The sequence below is a fragment of the Salpingoeca rosetta genome (assembly GCF_000188695.1).
Source record: "Salpingoeca rosetta unplaced genomic scaffold supercont1.32, whole genome shotgun sequence".
Lineage (NCBI taxonomy): Eukaryota > Choanoflagellata > Craspedida > Salpingoecidae > Salpingoeca > Salpingoeca rosetta.
Genome location: NW_004754902.1, coordinates 255,317 through 275,316, shown reverse-complemented (window position 1 = coordinate 275,316; position 20,000 = coordinate 255,317). Strand labels below are relative to the sequence as shown.

At 57.4% G+C, this 20,000-nt stretch overlaps 4 protein-coding genes across 4 annotated transcripts in view; 3 read left to right on the top strand and 1 right to left on the bottom strand.

Moving 5' to 3' along the window:
* The window catches only part of PTSG_10028 (uncharacterized protein), a 19,017-nt gene extending 10,106 nt beyond the window's left edge, over nt 1–8,911 (top strand). The window contains exons 27-42 of the mRNA XM_004988886.1: nt 1–143; nt 352–416; nt 629–1,118; nt 1,402–1,629; nt 1,892–2,275; nt 2,594–2,760; nt 3,018–3,117; nt 3,341–3,442; nt 3,620–3,724; nt 3,948–4,067; nt 4,262–6,881; nt 7,091–7,267; nt 7,500–7,589; nt 7,721–7,818; nt 8,060–8,130; nt 8,314–8,911. The exon at nt 1–143 is cut by the window's left edge and continues 57 nt beyond it. Coding sequence (XP_004988943.1) covers nt 1–143; nt 352–416; nt 629–1,118; nt 1,402–1,629; nt 1,892–2,275; nt 2,594–2,760; nt 3,018–3,117; nt 3,341–3,442; nt 3,620–3,724; nt 3,948–4,067; nt 4,262–6,881; nt 7,091–7,267; nt 7,500–7,589; nt 7,721–7,818; nt 8,060–8,130; nt 8,314–8,347 — 4,994 coding nt within the window. The 3' untranslated portion in view covers nt 8,348–8,911. The remainder of the gene's footprint in view (nt 144–351; nt 417–628; nt 1,119–1,401; nt 1,630–1,891; nt 2,276–2,593; nt 2,761–3,017; nt 3,118–3,340; nt 3,443–3,619; nt 3,725–3,947; nt 4,068–4,261; nt 6,882–7,090; nt 7,268–7,499; nt 7,590–7,720; nt 7,819–8,059; nt 8,131–8,313) is intronic.
* A 116-nt stretch (nt 8,912–9,027) lies between these two features.
* Nucleotides 9,028–13,889, top strand: PTSG_10027 (serine/threonine protein kinase). The gene is made up of 5 exons (XM_004988885.1): nt 9,028–9,250; nt 9,419–11,896; nt 11,934–12,829; nt 13,027–13,442; nt 13,693–13,889. Exons 1-5 carry the CDS (start codon nt 9,125–9,127, stop codon nt 13,821–13,823), a joined length of 4,047 nt encoding a protein of 1,348 aa, XP_004988942.1. The 5' UTR covers nt 9,028–9,124; the 3' UTR covers nt 13,824–13,889.
* Nucleotides 13,890–14,464: 575 nt separating this feature from the next.
* Nucleotides 14,465–17,681, bottom strand: PTSG_10026 (uncharacterized protein). The gene has a single exon (XM_004988884.1). It carries the CDS (start codon nt 17,394–17,396, stop codon nt 14,514–14,516), a length of 2,883 nt encoding a protein of 960 aa, XP_004988941.1. The 5' UTR covers nt 17,397–17,681; the 3' UTR covers nt 14,465–14,513.
* A 79-nt stretch (nt 17,682–17,760) lies between these two features.
* Nucleotides 17,761–20,000, top strand: part of PTSG_10025 (uncharacterized protein) — a gene marked incomplete at its 3' end in the record, with an annotated part of 36,506 nt that continues 34,266 nt past the window's right edge. Inside the window, exons 1-3 of the mRNA XM_004988883.1 lie at nt 17,761–18,389; nt 18,644–18,780; nt 19,045–20,000. The exon at nt 19,045–20,000 is cut by the window's right edge and continues 9 nt beyond it. Of these exons, the coding sequence (XP_004988940.1) occupies nt 18,004–18,389; nt 18,644–18,780; nt 19,045–20,000 (1,479 nt within the window). The 5' untranslated portion in view covers nt 17,761–18,003. The remainder of the gene's footprint in view (nt 18,390–18,643; nt 18,781–19,044) is intronic.

Below are 20,000 nucleotides of genomic sequence, written 5' to 3'. Positions count from 1 at the left end.
CCGCGACGGGCGAGCGGACCACACTTCCACCGGACGAGGGCGTTGAAGATGACGCAACACGCGGCCCAGGCTCCTCTGTCACCGTTCTCGATGTCACTGATGAGGACCGCGCTGCCTTCCCCAACGCCGTTGATATGCGCAAGGTGCGTGGCGTCATTGCGCCATGCCGTGTTGTCTTCGCTTGTGCGTGGTCGCGTGTCCATGAATGCGCTTGTGCTCACCGCTGTGTGTGCTGCTCTTCGTGTGCTTGACGTGCTTGCGTGTGCGCATGTCTTTGTGTGCGCCTGTCACTCACCGCTGTGTGTGCTGCGGCATTCTCGCCACCACCTCGAATTGGTTCGCTTCATGCAGGTGACACTGCACCGCAGCAGCGCAACGCAGCACTTTGGCCTCCAGTTCTCCCTCAAGAACTATGTGTGAGTACTGGCATCGGGGGCAGCTCGTGCTTGTGTTACGACTGTGTGTGTGCGTGTATGCGTGTGTGAACGTGCGCGTACTTGTTTTTTGATTGCGCCATGGCAATCACCCCCCCCCCCCACACCGTCTCACTCCCCCTCCCACGTCATCGCATTCCCCCTCCCCACACGCCCCCTCCCTCCTTGCTTCCGCCGTGCTTGATTGTTGCCAGCGCCAAGATCCAGACGATTGTGCCGAACCAGCTGGCGGCGATGAGCAACACGCTGCGGGAGAACGACATCATCCTGAACATCAACGGGCAGCACGTGTACAAGCAGCCGGTGGACCTTCGCGCCGCCATCCAGAGCTCAAATGACGTCACCCTGCTGGTGGCCGCGCAGATGAACGAGCCAGAGCAGGAGACACCCGCCACGCAGATGGCAGCGGCAGCGTCAGCAGCAACCGCCACCGAACCAACTACAACAGCTGGCGCAGCTGGTGCAGCTGCTACGACAGAAGGAAAGACACCCCGTACTGTTCGCCTTGTCAAGCGGGATGGGCGGCGACTTGGTCTTGTTCTCCTGCCATACACGCCGGAGCAGACTGGTGTGCAGGTGTACGCACTGCTGCCTGATGGCTGCGCATACGATCAGGGCATTGAGGCTGGTGATCGCATTGTCGCCATCAACGGCACAGACGTCTCTTCCGCTCCCCACAGCGAGGTGTTGTTGTTGTTGTTGTTGTTGTTGTTGTCGACACATGTGGTTGAAGATGTTGAGGGAGGTTGGGCAATGTGTCATGTGAAAGCCGTGTGTTTTAAACTTGCTGTGCTGCATTTCTGATGAGGAACTGCCAGATTCATTGCTAATGACACACACACACACACATGCACTCACTCACTCACACGCACATCTTCATACACACATTTACTCATTCGCTCACTCACTCACATGCACACACACAAATTACACACACACACACACATTTCCACACATACGCTCACAGGCGATCCAGCTGCTGTCGACGGGGTCTGAGTTTGAGCTGTCTGTCCTCTCTGGCGAGACAGAGGACGTGCACCTGAAGCGCGAGTCGCCTTCGTCGTCGTTTGGCCTGGCCCTCGCACCGCTGCACAACACGTCGGGTGCTGTGGTTGGCGAGGTCCTGCCCGACTCCCCGGCACAGCGCTCGGGCAAGATGCACACGGGCGACATCATTCTCCTCGTGGACGGGAAGGTGAGGCGCGCACGCTTCAAAGGGGGTTGTACTGGTTGCAGGAGGGCGTGTGGTTTACATATTGATTTGTGTTTGTGTTTTTGGGCGTTCTTGATTTGTTTAGTTGTCGTTGTGGTTGTTGTCATTGGTAGTGATGGTGTTGGTTACTTGCGCTGTCTTACCTTGTGCTGCGGTGCTTGTTACTCGCTCACACACACACACACACACACACACACACACACACCCCCACACACACACACACACACACACACACACACACCAGATGGCTGGCCAGGTGACGAAGAACGACGTTGCCGAGATGCTGGCGAACAAGACGGAGACGACGCTCACGCTGCTGCGCTGCCCCATGTGCACGTCTGGTGCCATGGCGCGCCGCACATCACGCCGACTCGAGCGCATGGCCAAGGAGGAGGAGGAAGCAGCCGATGTGTTCACTGAGGGCAGCGAGCAGGGCACGCAGGCACCACCACCGGCTGGTGCTGGTGGTGCTCGCCGCGGACGTGTGCAGTCGTTCAGGCGCGTGAACAGCATTTCGTTTGAGAAGAGCGAGGGTGCGCGACTGGGCATGCGGCTGCGCCCCAGCGACAACTACAACCGCGGTGCCATTGTGGAGGAGGTCATTCCAGGCGGCCTCGCAGAGAAGCACGTGCGTACCTCAAGTGCGAGAGGGAGGGAGAGGAGGGGGGAGGGGTTGGTGATGGGGATTACGTCAAGCGGGGAGTTAAGTGAAAAAGGGAGAACTTACTTCTTGTGTTTCCTTTTTTTTTTTTTTGTCCCCCCCCCAGCCCTTCGAAAGAGAATTGGCGTGTTTGAAGTGGTGATGGTGACGGATGTGTTTGGTTGGGAATGGATGTGCCTGACTTTGTTTCTGACCTTTTCTTTCTCTGTCATCGGTGTTTTGACGGCTTGCACCTTTTTCTTGAAACTCATGTTTCCGTCTACATGCTCCAACCATCACCGACAGGGCGTTGTGCGCGGTGACCGGCTGCTTGCGCTTGATGGCAAGAGTGTCGTTGACACGCCACACGCGGACATTGTCAAGGCTCTCAACACCCGCAGCACCTGCACCATCAAGTTTGACTCCAACGCCAAGCGCAACGAGCAGCGGCAGACCGTCATCCTGCGCAAGAGGTGTCGTGTTGCGTTGTGTTTGTTTTGTGTGTGTGTTTGTGTGCATGTGTGTGTGTGTGTGTGTGTGAGTGTGCGTGTGTGTGTGCATGTGTGCGTGGTGTGGAGGGAGCGATGGGGAGCGTGGACATTGTTGCTGCTCGCGTTGCTGTTGCCTCCCTTTCAATTACCGCTCTCTTCATGCCACCTTTCCCGTTGGCGCGACCTCACGTATTCATGCGCTTCTGTGAATTGTCCCCTCGCTTTGCAAAACTCTAAAGGCCAAACGAGACGCTTGGCATCCGGCTGCGCTCCGAGGGCGGGCGCACGTATGTGCACGAGCTCGTCCCTGACTCTGTCGCATCCGACTCCATGCTGCAGGTCGGTGGTGCAAGATGCAACATGCTGTGTTGAGGCTGCTGCGTTTCTGTTGCCAATGGTGTTGTTTGTGCTGTTGGTGTTGTTTGTGCTGTGGCTATGTGAGGGGTTCACAACACTTGATGATGCCTCTTTCACACACATTGACGTATACGCAAACTCAGTCACTCGCACGTTCGCACACACACACAAATTCGCTCACTCACATTCACTCAAACACTGCTAGGTGAATGACGAGATTCTGTCAGTGAACGGCGTTCGTGTTGTTGGTTTGAGCAATGAGGACATGACCCGCCTCTTCTCCCAGGAGGGCGACATTGTCGTGGTGGTGCGTTGCCTGCATGCATGCATGCATGTAGTCAACGGCCGCATGTGAATCACACGCAAACGACACACCAGCAATGTTGTATGAAGACACCACAACATGTGTATGAAGGCAACACGTGCATGCATCCTTCTCACACCACCACCATCACCACCACCACCGCCACCACCACCCCTGCAGGCCGAGAGCCCAGCACCGCCGCTGTCACCGGAGGGCGTTGAGATGACCCGGCGCATGTCACAGGCACGCAGGAACCACGAGTACCGCGCACCAGGCCTGCGCAAGGTGAGAGAAGCTATTGCCTGCAGGCAAGGCATTTTGAACTGCAGTGGGTTTTAACAGCGGTGGCGCTTGCTTGCACGCTTACAAGTGTTGTTGACTCTCAGTTGAGCCAACACACCCGCGTGCGCGCGCTCACACACACACACACACACACACACACGCGCGCGCGCGCGCGCGCAAACATACACATCTCACCCAAATCACTGCTTGACGACGATCACAACAGGTTGTGCTTGTGCGTGGTGATGGGGAGCACTTTGGCGTTGAGATTGGCATGACATCCAAGGCGCACGGTGTCATCATCACCAAGCTGCACGACAACGGCATTGCCGCAAAGGACGGCAGGGTGAGTGGACGCTTGACACATGTCTTGCTTGATTTGGTGTGTGTGTGTGTGTGTGTGTGTGTGTGTGTTTGTTGTGTCGATTCCGCCTGCCACTGCTTGCCTGCAAGCAGTCACATCCGCGTTGCTCACATCCGCCATTCTTGTTTCGCAAATCCCCACCCCTGCCACCTTCGCTCCCCCTTCCCAACACACAGCTGCGGTCTGGGGATGCAGTGCTTGCGATGAACGGCAAGAGCATGCTGCACCCGATGCCTGAGGAGGCGCGTGATGCCCTGGCGTCCACGGGCAACAGGCTGGAGCTCGTTGTTGCCGACGACTTTCCCGAACAGGATGTGGCGACACGCCTCCTCACGCGCGAGACAGCCAAGATTGCATGGGGCCTGACATTGCGCAAGATCGAGGGCAAGGATGGCGTGCACGTGCTGGAGATTGTGCCCAATTCCCCCGCCGCTACAGCGGGCTTGCGCCCTGACGACCGCGTGATGAAGGTGGACGGCCAAGATGTGGAGCATGGGGAGGCCACCAACGTGCTGAAGCACTTTGCCAACAAGCTTAGCGTGCAGGTGACGGTGCGGCGCCCAGCTGTTGTGCCCGGCGCCCTGGCCAGCCAGCCAGACCAGCCACAGCAGCGACGACAACAGCAACAGCAGCAGCAGCCGCGTCGTGTGTCGAGTGGCGCTGCACCTGGCCGCGCCGCCAGCGGTGCTCGTGCTCAGCGCATGAGCATCCCGAGCGCACCGCCAACAGCAACGCATCTCCCGCCCGCCATTCTGCGCAAGGTTGACCTTGTCAAGCAGCCTGGCACGCGCCTTGGGCTCGCGGTGTCCACGGATGACAAGGGCACCGTGGTGAAGACAGTTACACCGGGTGGCCTTGCCGCTGCAACGGGCAACGTGCACGTTGGCGACGTGATTCTGAGCATCAACCACATGGATGTGACGGCGGCAACAGCGGAGGAGGTGAGCGACATTCTGTCGCAGAGCCCGCGCGTGCAGCTTGTGCTTGCTGACCGCTACCCGCACTATGGCCGCGCCCCCTCTGACCCATCGACCGTCGTGGACCACCCAGCGCACGGCCCTTACGAGCTGCGGGTGTTCCGCCTTCGCAAGTCCAGCACCCGGCTCGGGCTTGTGCTGGAGACGCGCAAGTACGACAACATCACGGTGGTTAAGTCCGTTGGCGAGGACTCGTTTGCTGCGGAGGCCGGCATTCGCGCCGGGGACGTCGTGTTGGCCATCAGCGGGCGGTGCGTTGAACAGGCGGACCACAAGGGCGTGCTCGACGCTGTCAGCGAAAACGCGGAGCTGGTGCTCGTTGTTGCACGCAACGTCCTGCGCCGCGTGACGTTCAGGCGTGGCGGCGCCAACAACACCCTTGGCCTGACGCTGACGAGCGCGCCCGAGGGTGTGCTGACCATTGCCAACATCATCCCCAACTCGCCGGCGGCGGAGACAGGCCTGCTGTTCCCGTCGGACCGCGTGCTTGAAGCCAACGGCGTTGACATGCGCGGCAAGACGCTGGACGAGGCGACAGCGCTGCTGCAGGACAGCGATGAGGTGACGCTGACCGTTGAGCCGCTCGGAGCCATCACGTACCAGACGCGCCAGGCGGAGAGTGTAGCGCGTGAGCAGGATGCGCAGCGGAGCAGAGAGCAACAGCAACACCGCGAGCAACAGCAACGCGAGCGCCAACAACACCAGCAGCAGCAGCAGGCGGCTGTTGTGGTAGGTGGCGGGCAGCAGCAACTCGCCTCTGTACAGGAAGAGGATGAAGAAGAGGAAGAGGGGGAACAAGAGCAAGAGGGAAAGGGAGTGACTGGAAACCAACAAAAGCAGCAGCAGCAGCAGCAAGATGAGGCAGTAACGAAGAGGGAAGAAGAGGACACGCCAAAGGAACAGCAGCATGAAACGACGACACCACAAGCTGCAGCCAGTGGAGCGCGCGTGTCAGAGCTTGAGAAGGAGAACGAGGCGTTGTCTGAGCAGGTGGCGCGGTTGAAGCTGCAGCTGAAGCGGGCGAGCAAGGCAGAGGCTGGTGGTGATGATGATGGTCACCGCCACGCCAACGGCATTGCTGGTCTTGTTGGTGCTGCCGATGATGAGGAGGATGAGGATGACGGTGAGGAGGCAGACATCATTGATGATGAGAGCTTTGTTGTGCTGGGCAGCAGCCTGACGGAGGAGCAGATGCGAGCGCTCGCCGCTGACGAGGACATGGAAATGGCTGAGCACGCGCAGGCTGAACAGCAGCAGCAGCAGGAAGGGGAGAAGGACGAGGAGAAGACGACGACGACTGGTGCTGGTGAGGCAACGGGTGCGGCGAGTTCTGATGATGCGAATGCCGAGGCCACTGCTGCTGCTGCTGCCGCCGCTGCTGCTGAAGCGGAGAAGGCGAAGGAAGCACTCAACGCGGCGCAGGCGGAGAACGACCGTCTGCGACAGCAAGTGAAGGAGCTTGAGGAGCGTGCGAAGGAGAGCGAGAACAAGTTGAAGGAGGAGGAGCAGAAGAGCAGCAGGCCCGCTGCCCCCGCCATTGACCCCTCCACGCTGCAGCAGCTGGAGGACAAGCTGGAGGACGCGTGTATGCGGGCGGACGCAGAGCAGCTGGCGCGGCAGCAGCTTGAGGTGGAGTTGTCGCAGGCGCAGAAGGAGCTTGCAGAGGCGAAGGCGAACCTCACCGACAAGGCGCTCGCAGACCAGAAGCAGCAGGAGCAGGAAGAAGAAGAAGAAGCCAAGAAGAAGAAGGAGGATGCCGAGCAAGACAAGGCACAAGCTGACGCACAGGCACAGGAGGCACAGGAGGAGAAGGCGAAAGGTACAGTACTGTTGTGCTGTGTCGTGTTTGTTTGTTTGTTTGTGTTTGTGTGTGTGTGTGTGTGTGTTTGTGTGTGTGTGTGTTTGTGTGTGTGTGTGTGTAAGGTGAGAAAGGACAGAGGATCGCCTTCTTTTGACATTGGTTTGATTGGCGCGTTTTGATCACGCTCTCATGCGCAAATCCGCACGCTTACATCAACACACCTGCAGCCGCCGCTGCTGAGGAGGAGGCCGCGCGTCTGCGTGAAGAGCTGGATGGTCTGCGGTCGCGGGCTGAGGAAGACCAGGCGAAGATGAGCGAGCAGGAGCGCACCATCCAGTCGCTCAGGGACCAGCTCGCAGCCCGCCAGCCCTCCCCGAGCGCTTCCAAATCCCCACGCAAGCAATGTGCGTGCGTGCGTGCGTGCGTGCGTGCGTGCGTGCGTGTGTGTGTGTGTGTGTGTGTGTGTGTGTGTGTGTGTGTGTGTGTGTGTGTGTGTGTGTGTGTGTGTGTGTGTGTGTGTGTGTGTGTGTGTCTATATTTATGTGCGTGTCTGCGCTGTTACTGTTTCCACCGTCACCAGTAACACCCAACTCACTTTGTCTCACCGTGCTATCAACCCCAATCTGCTGTCTGCAGCGACGAGCGGACGTGCCTCATCTCCACTGCGCACGTACCGCCCCGCGCCTGACGATCCCGTTGATAAGGCAGTCGCTCGCATCGTGAACGGTCAGTCGGTTTGGGTGATTGTGTGTGTGTGTGTCGTTCAAACATTGTGTCGTTGCACCACTACCTGTGTCAAACTCACTCTGTCACTCCGTTTGCTTTTCGCGTCCTTCGTCGTGTGTGTTTTCATGCAGACATGCACCTTGCGGCTGGCTCCGTTGAGCGCCATCAGCCAAAGCAGTACCGCTTCTTCGGTGACTCCAAGCTTGTGCACATCCGCACCGTTGGCAACGTGGGTCCTGGTTGCAGTGCTGATGCTTCTTGCTTGTTTGCTGATTGACTCGGTTGTGTGAGCTTGTGGAATGCTATTCTAACACACACACACACACACATACACACACACACACACAACACACACACACACACACACACACACACACACACACACACACACACACACACACACACACACACACACACACACACACACACACACACACACACACACACACACACACACACACATACTGCAGGTTGTGATGGCGCGTGTGGGCGGCGGGTGGCAGAACCTGCGTGAATACATCCGCGACCATGAGAACCAACGGTAAGACAACAAACGCATGCAAGCACACACATTACCCCCCCCCCCAACAAGCCGTGCCGACATGACACTCGTGCATAGTCATGTGTGATGCGGCTGCATGCCAATGTACATATATGCGCATGAGTTCACCACTACTTCCGCGACCCAATCCTGTTTGCCTGCTTGCTTGTTTTGCGTGCACAGCGTGCACCGCCCCATTGCCACCAAACCCATGTGAAGTGGCAGAGGGCGGGCGCTCTCCCTTGCTCGCTCTGTGTGTCCGTTGTGTGTTTGGTTGGCATTAGCGCTGCCATCTCTTTGCCCCCGCTTTTCGCACGCCACCTTTGCTTAGAATCATCTGTTCTCCTTTGTGGAATCCCCATCTTTCGTTGTTACCATCTCGGTGTCCTGCTTGTATGCGTGCGTGACTGTGTTGGTGTTGGTGTTGGTGTTTGTTCTCCCTCCTGCTTGTCGTTGCCCCTCCTCCTCTTCCACCTTTACAGGGATGGGCCCAAGTAGATTTGCAGGTCGGGCGCGCGCAATTGTGGCCGTGTGGAGCAGAAGAGCTGTGCGTTGTGCAGGCAGACCATGGAGGCGTGCTGTACGATCAACGCACAGTCCAAACTGCCACCCCCGCCACCTGCTTTGTAGGTTGTTGCTTTTGTGTGTGTGTTGCTGCTTTGGTTGATATCAGGAGAGGTTGGTTGCCCGCTTCAGTTGTTGTTTCTTGCGTTGTTGATGAATTGCTGTTTGTGTTGGGGTGTTTTGCGTTCTCACAAAGTACACCGCATCAGAACCAAGAGGAAGACAGTAAAGGACGACAGTGAAGGAAGGGAGTGTTGTTGTGTGTGTTGTGTGGTGGAAGTTGCCGATAAGAACAAAGGCGTCGAAAGTCGTTGAAGATTTTACGTGTTTTTCCACACAACAAAGCAAGCCACCCAGCCAGCACGACCAACAACAGCAGTCACACAACACGCAAGCAAAGAAACAACCTTCCTCCCTCCTCGCCACAGCCATGCGAGGAAGGCCACCACCAGCAACAACGGCAACCATGGCTGTGGTCATGGTATTGTGTGCGGTGATCGTTAGCACGATGGCCATGCACGCAACTCCAGCAACCGCAGCGTCACGAGACAACCAGGTGCAGAGGTGCTTGCTTCAGCTGTCCTTTGTTGCCCTTGCTTTGTTGCCCTTGTTGTCCTTGTTGTGGTGCGCGCGCGCGCGCACACACACACACACACACACACACACACACACACACACACACATCTCATGTGCAAACCATCACGGTTTCCTGGTTTCCACTTAGCTGTGCTCGGACGTGCACGGGACACTGGAGAGCATGGTGCGTGTGCTGAAGGTGCACGATGTGCCATTTTACCCCAGGCACACTGTGCGCAACACGGACGACAGCACGCCTGCAAACACAACGACGCACAAAGACGCACGGCTTCCTTTGCTGGTTGACCTGTCTCCGATTCACCGCATGATGGCTGCGTTTGGGTGTGGCGATCAAGAGGACGAGAAGACGGACAAGCAGACTGATGAGAGCTTGCCTGCAAGGACTGGCACAGAGCAACACGAGACGACACCATCAGTGTCATCGACACCATCAGCATTCACGCCTTTGGAAGAGAGGGTGAACGCTATCCGCAACGCGACAGGCAAATTATCCCTTCAGCAACCACAACAGCAGCAGAGGCGAGTGCGACGGAACGACGACCCTGTCATACGCGCAGGGCAATGCACGCTGGTGAGCGTGGTTGATGGCACGTGCCCGAGTGCGGATAATCGGGGGAGGCTCACCATCATTGTGCGCGAGGGTGATCACGTGGATGACAGCACGGATGCAAGCAGGCTGCGTGCCATTTCCACCTTTGTTTTCGAGCTGACCGTGAGTGGGCACGTCGAAGAAGCACCGCTGCAGTGGATTGTGAACAATGGCGTGTGGGCCGGCTGCCGCTCATTCTCGGTCATTGGTGTGCAGTTTCCGACCTTTCAGTTGAGCATCCTCAACCCGATGACAAGCGTGAACACGATCGTTATCCGCGACAGTCTGCTGTTATGGGAAGTGAGCACAAGCGAGTTTCAAAACAGCCAGAGAATTGCGGCACTTCATGTTATCGATTGCTCGCTGACATCCGTTCCAGACGTTTCGAGCATGATATCGCTTCGGGTGATCAACTTGCCCCAGAACCGCATCCGTCGCATCAACAATGGCACTTTTCAAGGACTGGCATTAATTCAACAGCTTGCCCTGAGTGAGAACATCATTTCCGAGATCGAGTCGCGAGCGTTTGATGACCTCACTGCCCTGAATAGGTTGCTCCTTTTCGGCAACGACATCAGCGCCATCCCCTCCGGCTTGTTCCATCGTCTCACGAGCCTTACCACGTTGCAGCTGCAGCAGAACCCAATCACGAAGCTTGACGCCGATGTATTCGCGCAGCTGACCATGCTGGAGCGGTTCACCCTCGAGCGCACGCTCCTCACCGAATTACCAGCCACACTGTTCCGAAACACCACCCGTCTTGTTCGCCTGGAATTGGCAATTAACTTCATCAGGTCCCTAGATGAGACAGTCTTCTCTGGCCTGTCGTCGTTGGATCACTTGCAGATTTTCGAGAACCGATTGACGTCCCTGCCGCCAGGCGTGTTCAAGGACTTGACGGCGTTGACGTTTCTGGATGTGCGTCAAAATGGTTTTACTTCTTTTCCAGAAGGACTTCTCGAGACATGTACGCGTCTACAAATTTTTGGGGCTGAGGGTAACCGCTTTCAAACACTCCCAACATTCATATTCGCGAATACTACGATGTTGAAGCGCCTGACCTTGACAGGCAATGCCCTTCGCTCCATCGACAACGTGCTTGAAATGGCACAGCTGTCTTCTCTTCGGTTCCTTGATGTCGGGAACAACCAACTTACACGTCTGCAGCTCACCAGAACACTGCCCTCCCTGACCCTTCTCGGCCTTGACGACAATCCGATGCAGGAGCTGCCAGATGTCACGCTCACGCCTTCCCTTGAAACCCTCCGGCTGCAAAACCACGGAATCAAACATATGGACTTGGCGCCACTGCTCCGTCTGCCCAGCCTCGAGGTGCTCGAGCTTGATGCTCTCCCCCAAGCGAATTCCAGGGTAGTTTTAACTGACACTAACATTGCCGACATTGCGCCGTTGTCAACCCTGAGTCTGGAGAATGTGGACGTCAGTGCTGCGGTCCCATCATTCAAGCACCTTCCACCGCTAAGTCTCAATGTGCTGCACGTGGGCTGGCCGGGCGCCATGAACCGCACGCTGCCAATCACTGAGGTGTGCAGAATGCTGAAGAACAGTGTGCGTGAGCTGCGCATCGCCAACACGAACTACAGAGTGATCGAGCTGTGCCCGGACAAGACGTTCGAGTCACTGCTTCTCAACGACAACAGGCATCTACGATCTGTTACCGTCCACAACCCGCTGCAGGAGCTTAATGTGTCAGGCTGCACTCAGCTCACTTCCATCGACGCGCCTCCAATCGACATCCTCGACATCAGCAACACCAAATTCCCGCCAACGGGCGCACTGTGCACGCGGTGGGGACGACGGGTCCTCTTCGCCCGTAATTTGAATGAGAAGGCCTTCCGCTCTGAGCAGGCTGTTGGTCCGCTCACAAACTGCATTCAGCAAGTGGATGTGCTGGATCTCTCGGGCAACGCCTGGCTTAACAATCCAGCAGAGATCAACCGCGTGGCGGAGAGAAGAGTTGTCATGTCCGACGAAGAGTTCTGGACAGCCGATCTTGTTGCTTCCAAACCGGCGTGTCCCACCCATTCTCCAGCTGACTGATGCTCCCATCGACTGCGCACTCCAGCTTTCCAACCAGGACTTGCGCCCTCGCACCGATACATCCGTGTTGACCACAGAGATTGTGTTTTCCTTCCGCTGCGTCTGTGCACAGGGTCACCACCTGAGTGGCGAGGAGTGTGTGGAGGATGTCGTGCCCTTGGCAGCCATCGTGGCGGGCTCCGTATTCGCTGTCCTTGCACTTTCGATCCCGTTGCTGGTCTGGCTCTACCGCCGCTACTGGCGCTCCCACAAGAGCGACAGCCTGCACCAGCAGCTGTTGAACAGGGAGAGGGAGGAGGTGCAGGCGCTGAAGCGGGCGTGGGTGATTGAGTACGATGAGCTGAGGATGATCAAGCGTGTTGCTGCGGGTGCTTATGGCGTGGTGTTTAAGGCCGAGTGGGACACGGTGACGGTGGCGGTGAAGGTGCTGCAGCGCACGCTCTCCCCTGATGATGAAGCAACAGCAACCGACTTTGGCAACGAGGTGGAGTTCCTGCAACGGACACGGCACCCGAACGTGGTGCGGTTCTTTGGTGCTGGCGTGAACACGAACGGCAGCCCGTTCCTGGTGCTGGAGTTTGTGTCGTTGGGGTCGCTCAAGGACCTGTTGGAGCGAGACATGGACGCAGTGCTGCATGAGGTGCGGGCTCAGGTGCTCGAAGCCGGCGATGACGATGATGACGACGATGACGATGGTGATGGCGAGAAGAACAAGCTGCTCACCGCTGACCTGTGTGAGGAATTGACACTTGTGAGCACATCGCTTCAGAGCCACCGCACCAGCTTGGAGCTTGATGAGATGATGAGTGTGTGGGACTTGAAGTTGCAGCTGCTTCGTGACGTTGCCAACGGCATGGCGTTCATCCACAGCCTCGACCAGATGCACCGGTGAGTGGGATATGTGTGTGTATGCTTTTGTGCTTGTGTGTGTGTTTGTGTGCGGGCACGTGCTTCTTGCTCACTGCGCGATCCTACCCTCACCGATTGTTCTCACCGCACACACACACACACACACACACACACACACACACACACACACACACACACACACACACACACACACATACACATACACATACACACAGCGATCTGAAGAGCGGCAACGTGCTGGTGTCCTCGCGGCTGCGGGCGAAGATCACGGACTTTGGATCCATTCGCGAGTGTCTCGAGCGAGGAACGGACGGCAACGATGATGATCGTGATGACATGGAGGATGGCAACAGGGGCGATGGCACTGTAACGACGTCGTTTGGTGGTGGTGGACGCGGTGACATGACGATGGGTGTTGGCACGCCCATGTACATGGCGCCAGAAGCGCTGCTGACCAAGACGTACAACGCCAAGGCAGACGTGTTCAGCTTTGGCGTGCTCATGTGGGAGGTGGCGACGCAGCGGGAGCCAGACTTGATTGCACAGGAGAAGCCCAAGTATCGCGGGCCACCGCGGCCCATGCAGACGACGCTGCTGCAGGAGGGCAAGCGCCTCCGCTTCGAGGACTTTGGTCAGTGGAACCTTAAATGTGTGTTTGTATTAAGTGTGTGAGTGTGTGTGTGTGTGTGTGTGTGTGTGTGTGTGTGTGTGTGTGTGTGTGTGTGTGTGTGTGTGTGTGTGTGTGTGTGGCTGTTTGTGCGTCTGTGCAAGCAAGCACATGCACGTGAAATGCGGTTTGCTTTGTTTCCCACACCCCAATTACTGCAGCATCTTGCCACTGACGCCCCCTCCCTCGTCCTCTTCTCTATGGTTTCAAACAGACGGCCAGCCGCTCGCTGTTGCCGAGTGGTACAAAGAGCTGGCGTACACGTGCATGGCAGACAACCCAGCCCACCGTCCAAGCTTCGAAGAGCTCAAAAACAAACGCCTGGCCGAACAGCAGGCCGTATGACTTGCGACTGCTTGATAGCGTGTGTGTGTGTGGGTGCGTGTGTGTGTGTGTGTGTGTGTGTGTGTGTGTGTGTGTGTGTGTGTGTGTGTGTGTGTGTGTGTGTGTGTGTGTGTGTGACTGTGTGTGTGTGTGTCTGTTCTTTTTTTCAAGCCATCGCATCTGTTGGTTACATTGACATTACTTCTTCCTTTGTTCACCCTTCCGCCATGGTCATGTTCTCTGGTTATGTGAGGTGGTGTTGCCCCTCGCCACATGTCAAATTGTTCCTGCTTGCTGCTGACCAAACGATGGATGGCGTTTGACTCCCTGTGGTGCACTCCTTTTGTTACTTTAACGGCACCTGCGTTGTTCTGTTCGGGTTGTTCTTCCCCTTGTCATCGTGCATCGTTTCATCGCCTGTGATTGTTTGGGTGAGTGTGTGATGACCCTTGCCCTGCGTGTGCTTGAGTTCTCAGCCGCACATTTTACACTGCTGACAAGTCCAACACAGTTCACAGGGTCAAATCATGGCCACTGCGTACGGCATGAGGAGAGAAAGGAGTCGCTGCGACCAAAGATCAACACACACACACACACACACACACACACACACACACACACACACACACACACACACACACACACACACACACACACTTACTTTTCTCACACTGCAACCCTCCCCCCACCCCACCCACAACACACCCCTTCTTAGCATGGCGGGGGACAATTCATGAGCGTGGTGTGACGTGGCAAGATGTCCACGCACGTGGCTGTGAGTTTGCCTTGGCAATCAAACAGTGATAGTAGCGGGGTATTCGTGAGAATCACGCTGTGAAGCACCGTAAGATTTCCTGGCCCAAGCGTGATGCTGACAAGATTGGGGCTGTTGCTCAAGTTCAGCTGCCCGTTGATGTGGGTAATATTTGCCAACGATATGGTCGTGAACAGGTTCCCGTCCAGCCGCAGGTCACCGTCCACCTGGGAAATGGCGCCAAAGTCCACGTGCGTCAGGCGATTCTCCTCGAGCCGCAGCGCGCCCTTGACACGTGTGAGTGGTCCAAAGGCGATGCTGGTGAGGTGGTTGCCGTCCAGAAACAGCCCGCCCGTGAGCAATTCCAGCGTGGAGACGTCAATGGACTCCAGCTTGCCTCCAGACAGCACAATGCCCAATTGCACGCTGCGGAGCCTGCCCAGGGTCAGGTTGCGCAATGAATTGCCACCCAGCTGCAGGGAGCCGCCCACCTCCTCCAGGCTGCTGAAGTCAACGTGCTGCAGCATGGTGTTTCGGGCAAGCACGTTCGCGTTCACCACACGCAGGCGGGGCGCAGCCAGTGTGGTTAGGCCTGTGCTCGCAAGCAGGAGGCTGTCATTGACGCGCTGAAGCCTGCTCAGATCCACGCTGGTCAGCTGCAAGGAGTTGCTGACATCAAAGCTCTTCCCAACTTGTGTCAGCTGACTGCAGTTGAGCGAGGCGAGTGCCAGGTGAGCGCGAGCTATGAAGGACTGGCCCACGTGCTGCAGGCTGCCGCAGTGGACACGGTCAAGCCCAGTGACGGCCAGGCGCACTTCCCCGCCGACGCGCGTGAGAGAGGACATGTGAACCACCCTCAGGCTACCGTGGCGCATGATCTGCAGGTTGTTGCCAATCGACTGCACAGGCTCCAGGACCAGCTCCCGCATTTGCTGCGTGTCTGTGAAGATGAGCGAGCCCTCGACGTGGCGCAGCTTTCCGAACGTGATTGCAACCAGGGCAAGCATGTTGGACAGGGCAATGTTCTCGCCGACATAGTCCAGCAGGCCGAAATCAATCTCATACAGATGGTTCCTGGACAGCGTCAGCGACCCGCCAATGTACCGCAGGGCGCCAAAGTTGAGTTGTTGCAGCTTTGTTTGATCCAGCGTAATGAACGTATCGACGCGGATCACGGTTGCCATGTCAAGTGACGTCAACGAGGCGCCTAGGCTCAAGTCGATGCCGCCCACCCGTTGAACGGGCCTGAAGCTGAGTGACTGCATGTCGTGGTCGCGGATGTTCACGGTGCCGGTGATGGTGGTGATGTTGCCAAAGTCAAGAGCTTGCAGCGCGTTCTCAAACATGTAGATTTGCCCGATGCGGAGCACGTTCTTGAAGGAGAGCGTGGTCACTTTGCTTGGGCTCAGCACGAAGTCACCGAGCGACGTGAGCGCACCAAAGTCAATGACCTCGATCAGGTTCTTGTACAGGTCCAGTTTGCCACCGATGCTGCGAACGCCGCCCAAGTCCAAGGACGTGATGGCGTTGTAACCAAAATCGACGTGGCGGCCAACACGCTGTAGGCCGCCAAAGTCCACGCTGGAGATGAGGCCCGGCTCATCCGAGAAGCGGGCCAAGATGGAGCCGCCAATCTCGGTGATTTTGCCAAACTCGAGCGCCTGCGTCGTGCGCTCCACATGCACGTCCTGTACCACACGCGACAGGGTCAGAAATGTGGGGCAGCAGCAGTGCGCAACCGCCTGCACCCCGCAGTACTGCGATGTTGAAATGGCCTCCCGCGACATGGTGTCTGAACAGTCGAGGGTGGCTGTCGTCGTGTTCTTGCAAGAAAAGAGGCGCTCCGTTGCCTCGTCCAGCGCGGAGCGCACGCGATCGAGGGTGCCGAGGACATTCACACCGCCGACAGCGAATATGCCGGGGTCGCTGTCGCTGTCATCGGCTTGTGCGCTGTCATCGCCAAGGTCGCCCACGTTCACTTCAACGCGGCCATGTTGCATGTCGTGGGGAAGGATGAACAGGTTCCCGTCGCCGTCCGCAACCAAGCCGCCCTGGTCAAGAGCGTCGTCCTCAAGGCCAATGTCGTTGCCGCTTGGTGATCGCGAAAGCCGGGGCCACGGGGGTGTCGCGAAGGAGAACGGAGCGATTGGTACGTTGGTGGCACCGCCGGTCAGGAAGCTCAGGCGCCCCTTCAGCTCCAGCACGCTGCCTGCGAGGGAGGTGAGGGTGGCCGTGAGGTTGACGTTGTTGTTGACGAGCAGCGCATCTGCGGGGAAGTACACGCTCCCTGTCGTTGCCTGAATGTGGAGGTATCCGTCCGAGTCCGAGGCAACAAACGGATGGAGCAGCGGGGGAGTTGTTGGGGGCAGCGGTGGGGCCAGGTCTGTCATGGCCAGGAGCGAAGGCACGGCGTTATTTGGGGCTTGTGGGTCGTCGTAGTTGCGAGCAGCCAGAAGCACAGCTTCAGCACCTTCGGCAATGTCAGATAGCGCGGCCACCAGATCCACGCCACCGAGGAAGACGGAGACGACGCTTGGTGCTTGCTCCTGCCCCTCATCGTCATCGTTCATCACCCCTTCCTCTGAGGATTCCAGCTCTGTCCCGACTTGAATGATCAACCCAAGCCTGCTTGCAAGCACCAAGTTTGTGTTGCTGTCGTCAACCTCGATCTTGGGCAGGGTGGTTGCTGTGGATGTTGTTGTTTCTGCAGCAGCAGCAGCAGCAGTGGCGCTGAGGAGGCTGGCGAGGGAAACGAAGGTGCAGGAAAGCGCAACGATGGTGATGAGGAACTGGGGGAGATTGCAGGAGGGGGAGGAAGAGGAGGAGGAGGTGGTCGTCATTGTCGCTGTCGTGTTTGTGTGGGAGGTGTGGGAGACTTGAGGGGGGAGAGGAGACAGCTCGCCGGACTGGAAGCTAGGGAAGCTGTCTTGAGGCTTGAATAGTTTTCTCTTCTTGAGGTTGTTGTGGTTGGTGGATCAGGCAAGGCGCGTGATTGACAGCGACGCAGTGCGCCTGCGTGCTTGCGTGTTGAGTGCGTGCTTGTGTGTTTGTGTGCTTCTGTGCTCTGTGTGTTTGAGTCGAGTTGCTGAGTTGTTGTGCACTTCAGCAGGCTCTTGTGCGCTTGGCGTGGGAAGAATGAGTTGCGAACAAAGCCAAAAGGCGAGTTTGGACAATTGCAGTAAAACATACATAATTTTCATCGAGAGGACGGCGCGCCAGGCAAAGAAAGCAAGAAGAAGACGCAGAGCAGAGGAAACGAAAGCAACCGTTTGTGTGCGACTATTGGCAGCACAGTATCACATCACATCACCCCTCCTCTCTCTCCAGCAAAGCCTGGCACATGGTGATTCAGAGCGGCTGCTCGGGACACGGCACACGATTGCGCCGTAGCCGCAAGTGACAGGAGCCAGCAGAAACAGTAGCAGTAGCAGTAGACGACCAGCAATCATGAGCGGTGCTCCATCTTCGTCCATGTTTTTTGGTGTGATGAACAGCACCACCAGCACCATGTTCAATGTCTCGACGAACGTCTCCACGACAGCCAACTCGACGGTGACTGGCGAGCAGCTGCCGGAGGATCTGCCGTTCACCATCCTGCTGTCTGCGGCGTGCGTGATCTGGGTGCTGTTCCTCACCTTCTACGTGTCGCGGTGCATTGGCTTTGTTCTCACCAAGCTGCTGCAGTGGCAGCTGCGCCTCAAGGACTCCAACATGTTCCTCAACATCGGCAGCGTGTACATCTCTCCCATTGCCGGTCGCATCGTGTTTCGAGACATTCGCTTCGTCACCACCTCTTTTGCTATTACCATCGTGGACGGTTACTTCCGCATCAGGTGGGTCGTGCGTTTATGTGTGCGTGCGTTTGTGTGCGTGTGTGTGTGCGTTTATGTGTGCGTGCGTGCGTTTGTGCGTGTGTGTGTGCGTGCGTGTGTGTGTGTGTGTGCGTGTGTGTCAGTGTACATGGATGTGTGCGAAATCCCATGTGTTGGGCGCAGCTCGTCGCCTTCACAGACACAGTCGTTCGTGTTTCGAAGCGCGCCTCATTGTTTGCACAACCTCACACGAATATTGGTGTATCACACCACAGTTACTGGTCTGCTGTTGATCGAGATGAGCCTGGCATAGCCAAATCATCGCGCATGATCCTGCAACTCAACGGCCTCTCATATCACGTCTACAATCACGACGCGAAATACGCCGAACTCCGCAAAATCCTGGATGGAGGTGTGTGCGTCAGTGTGTGTGTGTGTCAGTGTGCGTGCGTGTCAGTGTGCGTGCGTGTGTGTCAGTGTGCGTGTGCGTGTCAGTGTGTTTGTGTGTGTGTGTGTGTGTCAGTGCTGTGGTGTCTATGCAAGACTGTGCAAACCTTCCCGCTTGCTTGCTTGCAATAACGTGTGTCGCTCCTGTATGTTAGCACAGTCAAACACACACCAACACACATTCTCATTCATGCACAACGCAAAACATTTGCTGCCACACGCCCCCCAGTGTTACGAACGCACCTCGGCATCAGCAGCAGCGAAATCCACCATCCACGCGCACACTCAAGCGAATCTGTCGCTTCGCATTCGGATTCTGTGCCCGTTGAGCACACGTATGTCGCCGACAGACACCGAGATAAGGCGACACCACCACAACAGCAGCAACACGCACAGCCACGGCAGCAACACGCACAGCCACAGCAACAACAGCAACAGCATACACAACAACAACAACAGCGGCGTACGCTGGGCCCGCCACCACAGCCACCGCCACGCTCACACTCTCCATCCCCGAAATCCCAGCGTTCACAGCAGCAACAACACCAACAACAACAGCAACAGCAGAGCCCGCCTGTGCTGGCGTCGCCCATATCATCGATGGGATCATTACAGCAACAGCTGCCGCCACCACCGCCACCACCGCCACCACGCAGTGGTATCATGGGTTCCCGGCCAGCAACTGCGCCAGCCACACCCACCGCGCCACACTCACTGTCACCACCGGCAGTGCCGTACATGCGCGCTGACAATACCGGGGGTGCTGGTGTTGTTGGCGGTGGAGATAGCGGTGATGACGACCCTTCCCAAGCACACGACCAGCAGCAGGAACAACAACATGTTCGATCGCCACCACCACCGCGCGATTTTGATGATGGCGAGTGGAACAGCAGCATGGATGCGAGCGTGAGCCAGGCGGGCACGGGCGGGCATGACGCAACGCGGGGGCGTGGGCATGACGCAACCGTTGCACCTGATGAGGCAGCACGCCGCACGACGTTTGGCTGGCTGCACGTGCTCTTCCCCACCATCAAGGTGCGGGTGGTCTCTGGTCGCTACATTGTTGGCAACGACCACCTCCCGAGCGTGCTTGCCGTCACGTTTCCGCGTGCAAGGTTCACGTACGGTCTCGTGAGCGGGAACAGGCACGATCTCGCCACATACGCCGTCAAGGGCGTCATTCGT

Bases quoted from the DNA above. Each gene is read 5' to 3' on its own strand.
- PTSG_10026 (XM_004988884.1), bottom strand. From the start codon at position 17,396: ATGACGACCACCTCCTCCTCCTCTTCCTCCCCCTCCTGCAATCTCCCC.
- PTSG_10027 (XM_004988885.1), top strand. From the start codon at position 9,125: ATGCGAGGAAGGCCACCACCAGCAACAACGGCAACCATGGCTGTGGTC. The intron at 12,830-13,026 runs GTGAGTGGGATA...ACATACACACAG, and splicing joins AGCCTCGACCAGATGCACCG to CGATCTGAAGAGCGGCAACG. The intron at 13,443-13,692 runs GTCAGTGGAACC...GGTTTCAAACAG, and splicing joins CCTCCGCTTCGAGGACTTTG to ACGGCCAGCCGCTCGCTGTT.